The sequence below is a fragment of the Cryptomeria japonica genome, chromosome 2 (genome assembly GCF_030272615.1).
Source record: "Cryptomeria japonica chromosome 2, Sugi_1.0, whole genome shotgun sequence".
Classification (NCBI taxonomy): Eukaryota; Viridiplantae; Streptophyta; class Pinopsida; order Cupressales; family Cupressaceae; genus Cryptomeria; species Cryptomeria japonica.
In genome coordinates, this window is record NC_081406.1 from 37,576,623 (window position 1) to 37,584,797 (window position 8,175).

The 8,175-nt window shown below is 35.8% G+C and overlaps 1 protein-coding gene across 1 annotated transcript; it reads right to left on the minus strand.

Moving 5' to 3' along the window:
- Positions 1 to 515: 515 nt before the first annotated feature.
- On the minus strand, positions 516 to 2,099 carry LOC131047417 (G-type lectin S-receptor-like serine/threonine-protein kinase LECRK3). Its single transcript, XM_057981303.2, has one exon. The coding sequence runs from the start codon at positions 2,097 to 2,099 to the stop codon at positions 516 to 518; it is 1,584 nt and encodes a 527-aa protein (XP_057837286.2).
- Between the last annotated feature and the right edge of the window lie 6,076 nt (positions 2,100 to 8,175).

Sequence of the window (8,175 nt, forward strand, 5' to 3'; positions counted from 1 at the left end):
AATTGGAAGATTGCTTTTAGTAAAAACAATTTTTTTTCAAGAACTTACAAAACAACTTAAATTAAATAAACAATGAAAACTTATAAAAATATTGCCTCTCATAGAAAGACACATGGCTCTAGTTACGTCTTACTGGTTCATACCACAAATTGCTATGTAGGCATATTCCCACATTAGAATAAGACGATACCTAAAGTGGTTCAAATAAAGAGACAATGCAGGATGCAGATTCGATCAGAGAGCCCTGACTGAATGCCCTCAGACAAATTTTCAGGTTTCTGGGGCACCACTGCCATCATCTGCCTTTCTTCAGAGAAATTTACCATGTTTTTTAAAGAAAAGATAACTATAGATAAAACCAACATCTAACTATACACAAAACGCGCTTAAACCTGTTAAGCAGATCTATTTTTTCATGCTCTGATTAACTAATAACAACCACACAAACCTGATATGAAATCCTTGATATTGTACAATCCTCATTTGAGCCAGTTTAGCGAATTTCTTAGAATATATCAAAAACCAATGTTGGACGAGAGGGAAATCTGTGAAGAAAACCCTGGACGCGGTGGCACGGGAATCTCCAGGGTTCCTTCCAACAGCTGAACAACCCTTTTCATGGAGGGTCTCAGAGATGGGTCATCTTGAATGCACCACAGACTCACCAACACCATTCGTTCCAGCTGTCTTGGATTTATACCACTTGTCTGCTGCTGCTCCACTAACTTTACAAGCCCTCCATCTTTCAAGCAATCGTACGCCCAGTCAGACAGGATGTTCTCATTTTCTGGAACATCTTCCTTGGCCATTTTCCTGCAACAAATGATTTCCAGTAACATAACTCCAAAACTATACACATCTACTTTTACAGTAATTGCCATGCCCCTCTGCCACTCGGGCGCCATATACCCTATAGTTCCACGGGCTGCTGTAAACGTCCATGTCTGATCTGCTCCAACCAATTTGGCTATGCCAAAATCAGATAACTTAGAATTAAAACCTTCGTCTAGCAGGATATTTTGAGGCTTTACATCACAATGGAGTATATGGTATCTACACTCCTCGTGCAAATACAAGATCCCTCGGGCCGTCCCTAGAGCAATATTAACACGCAGCTCCCAATCAAGATGAGTTTCACCATGAAACAACACCCTATCGAGAGATCCATTGGGCATGTACTCATACACCAGAATTCTTTTGGAACCCTGGTTACAGAATCCGTACAGTTGAACCAGATTTTTGTGATGACTTGAACCAATGGCGATCATCTCTGTTCTGAACTCCTTTTCGCCAACGTGAGCCTCATCGCCTTGTTTCAGATCGTTTTCGAGCATCTTCACAGCAACTGGCCTTCCATCAGGTAAAACGCCCTTGTAAACCTTTCCAAAGGCCCCCCTTCCCAGAACTTGTTTGAAGCCTTGAGTGGCGACTTCTATCTCGCGATAACTAAACGCTTTTAACCCCTCAGAATTAAACGTTTGCACCTCCTGCAAAAATCTAAGCTTGGGACGCCATACGCACAACCAAATCACCAAGAAAAGTGCTGCAACGACCACGCAGAAGCCCACCAGGCTTATTCCAACGGCTGCAAGCGCCATCCCTCGTTTTTTCCCTCGTGGCTTAGGGCTGGATTCTTCATACACTTTTATATACCCACTTCTGGTACCGCTTGCTCTCCCATCTATCAATGGCAAGGCCTTCTTCCAGCAGTTCCCTACGCTGTCCATAATGGCGTAGATAGCCACTGTGCAAAAGCAATCCTCCAGGCATGCCTGCACGCACGCTGTTTCGTTGATAGGGTTTAAGTTTTTATAATCATTTCCTGACCAATCATAGTGCCCAACCGACTCCATTGTTGCGGTTACTCCGCACTTGTTCAGCTGCGGAGAAGTGTTTGGCAAGCATCCTTTTGAAGCATTTTTGGTGTCAATTAAGTGAAATCCGGGAGGACAAATGCAAGTGGATGAATCTCCATCCAGTTTGCAAATTCCATTCAGACCGCACTCTCCTTTTTCTTCACAGAGTCTCCCCATCACCCCTCTCACTGCCACCAGATAAGTGATGCAGATAACATGGATTGCTGTAAGAGTGGCTGCCATAGCTGTGAGATTTGGGAAGGCAAGGCCGTGTGTGATAATGGAGATAAGAACGCGTAATCCCTATAATAAAACGTCATAGCTAACGTCACTGGGCTTCATTAATCGAATTATACGGCAACTCTGCCTCGCGCGTTTCGTAATCGACACACCCATTGTTTGGAATTTTCAGCCAAATAGGTACTTGTACGAGAAGCAGTAAATATTGGCTAGTTAAAATTAGACAATTAGGGAGACGGTCTTAGTCCGTCTTATAGCTGTCCATGCATCACACCTAATATTGCTGTCCATCTATCTAAAATTGCCACCTGTTGCAGACCTAATCTTTTAATCAATGCATGTATTATAATTGATATAGAAGAATTAAAAATCTAGGGGAAGTGTATGAGTAGGGTTCATCTTTATGGATTTTGACGATTTATTTTGTTGTCTTTGTATGTGACTTTAACTGCTTATAGCTATTGTTCTAACTTCTCGATTATTATGCATGCAAGGGTCAAAAAGTAGACATTTCAAAGTGTGGCTTGATATTCTACTTAAAGATGCCCCAATAATCATGCACTTAAAATTGCCCATACTTATGCACAAATGCCCTAGTAGTTGTGCACAAATGGGCCAATTATGGTTCGAATATGTTAGAAAATGGGTGGCTATTGGTATATGTGAAATTTATTAATGGGCTCTTTTTTATATTGAATCAATGCAAAGTGATTACAATAAGTTTCTCTAAAGTTTGTAATGGGGGGTTGGGTGCACAAGGAGTGCACGATTATTGGAACTATAATGACTACTAGTGCTCTTCCCCTAGTGAAATTTTTCACTTTCACTAATATATGTTCTATTGTGGACATGTAGTATAAATGTGGTCAAAATACATAAAGTGCATTTTTACTATCGGACAAGTTGCTCCACAATACCCACTCTTATAATTACTTTAAAAATATTATATTTACAATGACAACCAATTTGCATAAGGATCAATTCTAAAAGATTATATATACACATCTTAATGCACAATTATTAGTGCCTCAGAGTCTGCCATAAAATCAAGTGCAAATCAACTTGATGGGCTGTCAAATGCACATTCTTTCATAATCTCTCTCACATACACATAGGTCAACTCCATTTACTATAGGCACCTACACAATGAATGAGCGGCATAAGACTCCCCTACCAAACATCAAACAAAATATAATACATATTTTAGTCATGTTATCATACATAATTCACTACTACAAATTCAAATGATTGAATACAAGTTGAATTAATTCAATTTCAAACTCAACAATCAAATTGAATGCATTCCAATCAAAAGAAGGAAATTATATAGTGCCATATTCACAAGATAGTAAATTATCAATTTTGTCCAAGTGCATAGCTAATATCCTATGCAATATTAATAGCATCACCAAACATCCTCTACGTGTTCCTTGTTTATCAAAAACTCTTCAAGTTGGTACTACCTATCTATGCTAGGTCTAAAATTGTATATTTCTAAACCACATTTATATGTAATATCTCTCTAGCATAGTAATTTTTATCACCTTTTGAACATTTCTTATTTTTTAATGTGAACGACATCATTTGCATCATCTTATCAGTGTATCTTATTTTTTAAATATGTACATACATATATATACACATGCAAAATCCCAATATATGAAAATAGTAGAAATCAAGATATCGCAAATAAACTTGCATTTTCCTAACAATACTGAGTGTGTGTATGAGCCTATATATATGCACATGCATATACATATACATGTAATATGTACATGTCCATGCATGTCCAAATGGGTCTATATTTATAAACCTGACAAAATAATCGAACCTTGTATGTAAATATCTCATGCACATATATGTGTGTGCGCACACTTTTTTAATACTAAAACCATTTATGATCATGGTATATGTATATGTAATGACACTCATACATACAAGGTTTGATTATTTTGGCAAGTTTATAGATATATGCTCGTGTATACTAAAATTGTTAGGCAAATGTGGGTTTAATCATAATATTGTGATTTATACTATTTTTCATATTGGGATTTTACATGTGTCTAAATACATTAGAATAGATATACATCATCTTTATTCATTTTTAGGTTTCTTACTTATAAATATGTAAATATCTCATGCACATATGTGTGTGTGTGCACACATTTTTTTGTACTAAAACCATTTATATTCATGGTATATGTATACGTAATGACACTCATACATACAAGGTTTGATTGTTTTGGTAAGTTTATAAATATATGTTCATTTATATATACATGGGCATACATACAACATGTATGTGTATGCGTATGTCACGGATCTGTTTCCGAAAGTTCAACCTGATTTTTCAAGACTGGGTAGTATCAATTCGCTATGGTCCTCTATATTTCTTGCTATCAAAAGGTGAACCTGTTCATCTCTGTGAATTATGTCGATCCTCTTGAATGCAAATTTGTACCTATTTCTTGCACATAGAAAGAAGAGAGAAATTGTTGGGAATAGGGGTTTGCCTAAGTCAAACCCCAGTTTAGGATTTAACCTTGAATGAAATAATGCAAATACTAAAATGAATGCTAGATAGATATGCCTCAGATCTACAATGTTTGATGATGATGTGTTTCTCTTAGAATGTAATCACAAATGTTGTATGAAATGACATGACAAACACAAAACCCTAATCACACAAACATGCTTGCACAATATTGATGTAATTTTGCTCCACAATGGTTGATGATGAATATGCAGCCTTGAAGATCTCTGAAAATGCTTGACGAATGCTTGACGAATGCATGCGTGTTAGATTGCTTATAGATTGTTATATTTCTTGGATGAAATTAGGTTGATCAAATGTCTTTATATAGGGGATTCTAGGTAAATTACTATTTAGGTCGACCTCCAATGGTCATGTGAGGCCATGGGGATCAAATCTTACTGATAAGATATAGCCCTGACCCTATTTCAAATTGAGGCCTGATTGAGTAGGACCATGGTTTTTTGGGGTGCCATGGTCCAGACTAGGGTGCTCCATGCCCTAGTTCCACCACAATCAAGACCGAAACAATGCTAAAATGGGGTGGGTATCTCATGGTAGGACCCACAAAAAGGTTGTTCATGGCCTCAAAGCTAGAGAATAGGCACAAACAGACCTAGAAAGGTGATGAGGATAGCACACGCTATAGTAGGGGCACAAGCATGAGGTGTAAATTGTCCTAGTGGTAATTTACGATGCTACAATAATTTTATTGAATAAGGAGATTTACAAAAATCTCTTGTCAAAGATGAAGATTTATGGAACGCCATTCTAAATATGGGCACTACTAATGTAAATGTATGTACCCATAGAGTGTGTCTAGAAATGGTAGAATGGGATTGATAGAATTGTATTCCATAATCTAATATTTGAGCTACTATGTGAGAGTGGTCTTTTTTTTAGATCACTCTCATGTAGTAGGTCATGATAATTATTATCATAGCATTTTAGACAATGTTTAATCCCATGGATTTGTTTTATTATGGTTTCTAATCCTTCACAATTCTTGTAGTGTCATAAATTGTAATCCCTTACAATTTACCTCTCCTTTTTGAGTCATTGCCTTAGTGTGCCCCCTCATAGCTCTTTCCAAGCATATTTTATAGCCTTATTACTACAAAATTGTTGTCATATGTTCATTTGGTGATTAGATCTTGTGTTATGGACCAATGCATGTCTCACCTACCTCTCCTCCACCCCTTTTTAGGTCGACTAGGATGCTAGGTGCCATAGACCCCCTATCATGGGCCCAAATTTAAACTTTCCAGTGTATCAGTTTGTGCTAGTTGTTATCTAATTTCAAAATTTTAATATGACCATTGGAAGTAAGCCTAATTTATGAAATACCTTGGGAACACTATATAAGAACATGCTTTTTAGAATTTATTTTCACCTAAGCATTATTGAGATCACTTCCTAGAGCAAGTATTATGAGAAATTGTCTTTAGATCTGAGTGTGATATAGTAGAAAGTTACAACAATCTTCATGCAAGTAAATTTTCATGATTAATTTTTTCTTGTCATGTCACGTTATTGCATTAACACTTGAGGTTTTTATCCAAATAACATTGCATCACCATCATTTATCAAGTTTGAGGTAAATCTTGTCAATTTAGCCTCTTCCCTACATGGGTAAGCTCTCTTTTTCTAATCATTATTGTTGTAGTGGAGGTTAACACTTACCTGGGGTTTGACATAGGAAAGCCCCTATACAACCCACACCATTTTCTCTCTTTTCTATATGTAGGATTTAGATCCTGTAGGCCATGAATCTAGATTATAGATTTATGAAGTGCATACTAAGATGAACAAATATAGACTTTCAAGAAGTATAAAACCTTGGTTCTATTGTAGCTTAGCTACAATGTTCCATATTTTTTTGACAAACTTTTAGGAAGATAATTTGTAGGGCATCTTGATCTAGAATCTATTCACAAAATTTGCACCAGATACCTTCAAGATAGTGGAACCTAGCTAGAGTGTCTGACATTTTCAGGCTCAAATTGCAGGCACAAGTTCCTCTTTAAGTTTCATTTCTAGATTTGACTTCAAAATTTGCATATCTATTTTGTAGCTTACTGCTCATGTTGATAATTATCAAATTTACATCTTTATATCTAGTTCTTGCATTATCTCATTTCATTTGTTCCAATCTTTACCAAATCACAAAAGAAGAACAATCAATCTTAGTGCCCAATTCTCCCAAGGGTTTGAAGTTGGGCCTATTGATTATTCTTTAATGTACGGTGATGTGAATGGGTTTGATTCCTAGTTTGTGTGTTTAGACTAGTGAACCCTATTCTATTGAGCTAGCAGTATTGCATATTAGAATTATTATTTTTTAGATTATGTGTCTTAAATGAAAACTATAAAAATAGAATACATTTATATAAAAAAAATAATAATGCAACAAATAAGAAAGTCATGAAACACGAGAAAATATAACAAAGAATATTTTTAATTGAAATTTTACCCTTATAGTACTCTTTTACATCAATGAAAAAAGAATAAAATTAATTTAAAATTAATTTAATTTGATACATAATAGTAATATAATAGACAAACAAATATAAATCACAATGTATATTTCATACACTTATACGCAATGATTGAATGACATAACCCAACAGTTAAAGCTTCATACTAAGAATGTCATTGGTCCAAGTAAAGTTTGTGTAAAAGATAAGGATTATAACATCTCCTAAGTAGTGGAGGAACAAAAATAACCCTATTCCCCCAATTCAATCATGTATTGTAATTCACCAAGAAAATAGTCCATGTATCTAAAGATGTATTGTAATTCACCAAGAAAATAGTCCATGTATCTAAAGATTTTCTATGCAAATCAATTCACTTGACCTCTTGACCAAGAAAATTTATGAGATGGGAAGGAAGATTATCATGAATTCGTTGACGTTTCTTCTTCCCCAAGAAAAGTGATGGTAAATAGTACGACGTGTGACCAAGCGTTTTACCTCTCATTCAATTGTCGTGTGAATGCGGTATCCATCCCGTGACTTGACCAACAAAAGTTATTTTAGTGGGACGCCCATGACGTGTCTTGGGAATGTGTCAGCGTTTCACAGGTCAATAGAAATTATTCTCCTAATTTCTTTTGTGTTGTCTTTGCTATATTATATTTGTAAAAGTATTGATTATTAACTAGCAATTGCATCATGGGTACGTCGAAAAGGTGTGGAAGGTCAATTCGATATTGTTTTATCTATTTATTGCATAAATTTATGTAATACATGAGATTAATTTGTAGGTCTTTTATAAAATGATGTTTTTTGTGCAACAATAGTCTTGAGTTATACCTTCAAATCGGATATGTATTTACTTAGAGGGATCCAAAGATGATTTGAATAAAACCTGTAAATAAGGAAGATAATCAGGCTTCATTGCCAACAAACTCATGTTACGTAAATGCAAGGAGGAGAGGGAAAGAGGGAGAAAGGGAGAGAGATGAAATAGGGGGAGATAGAGGGGGAAAGAGTGAGTGAGAGAGGAGTAATGAGATAGAGATAGAGGAAGATAGAAATGGAG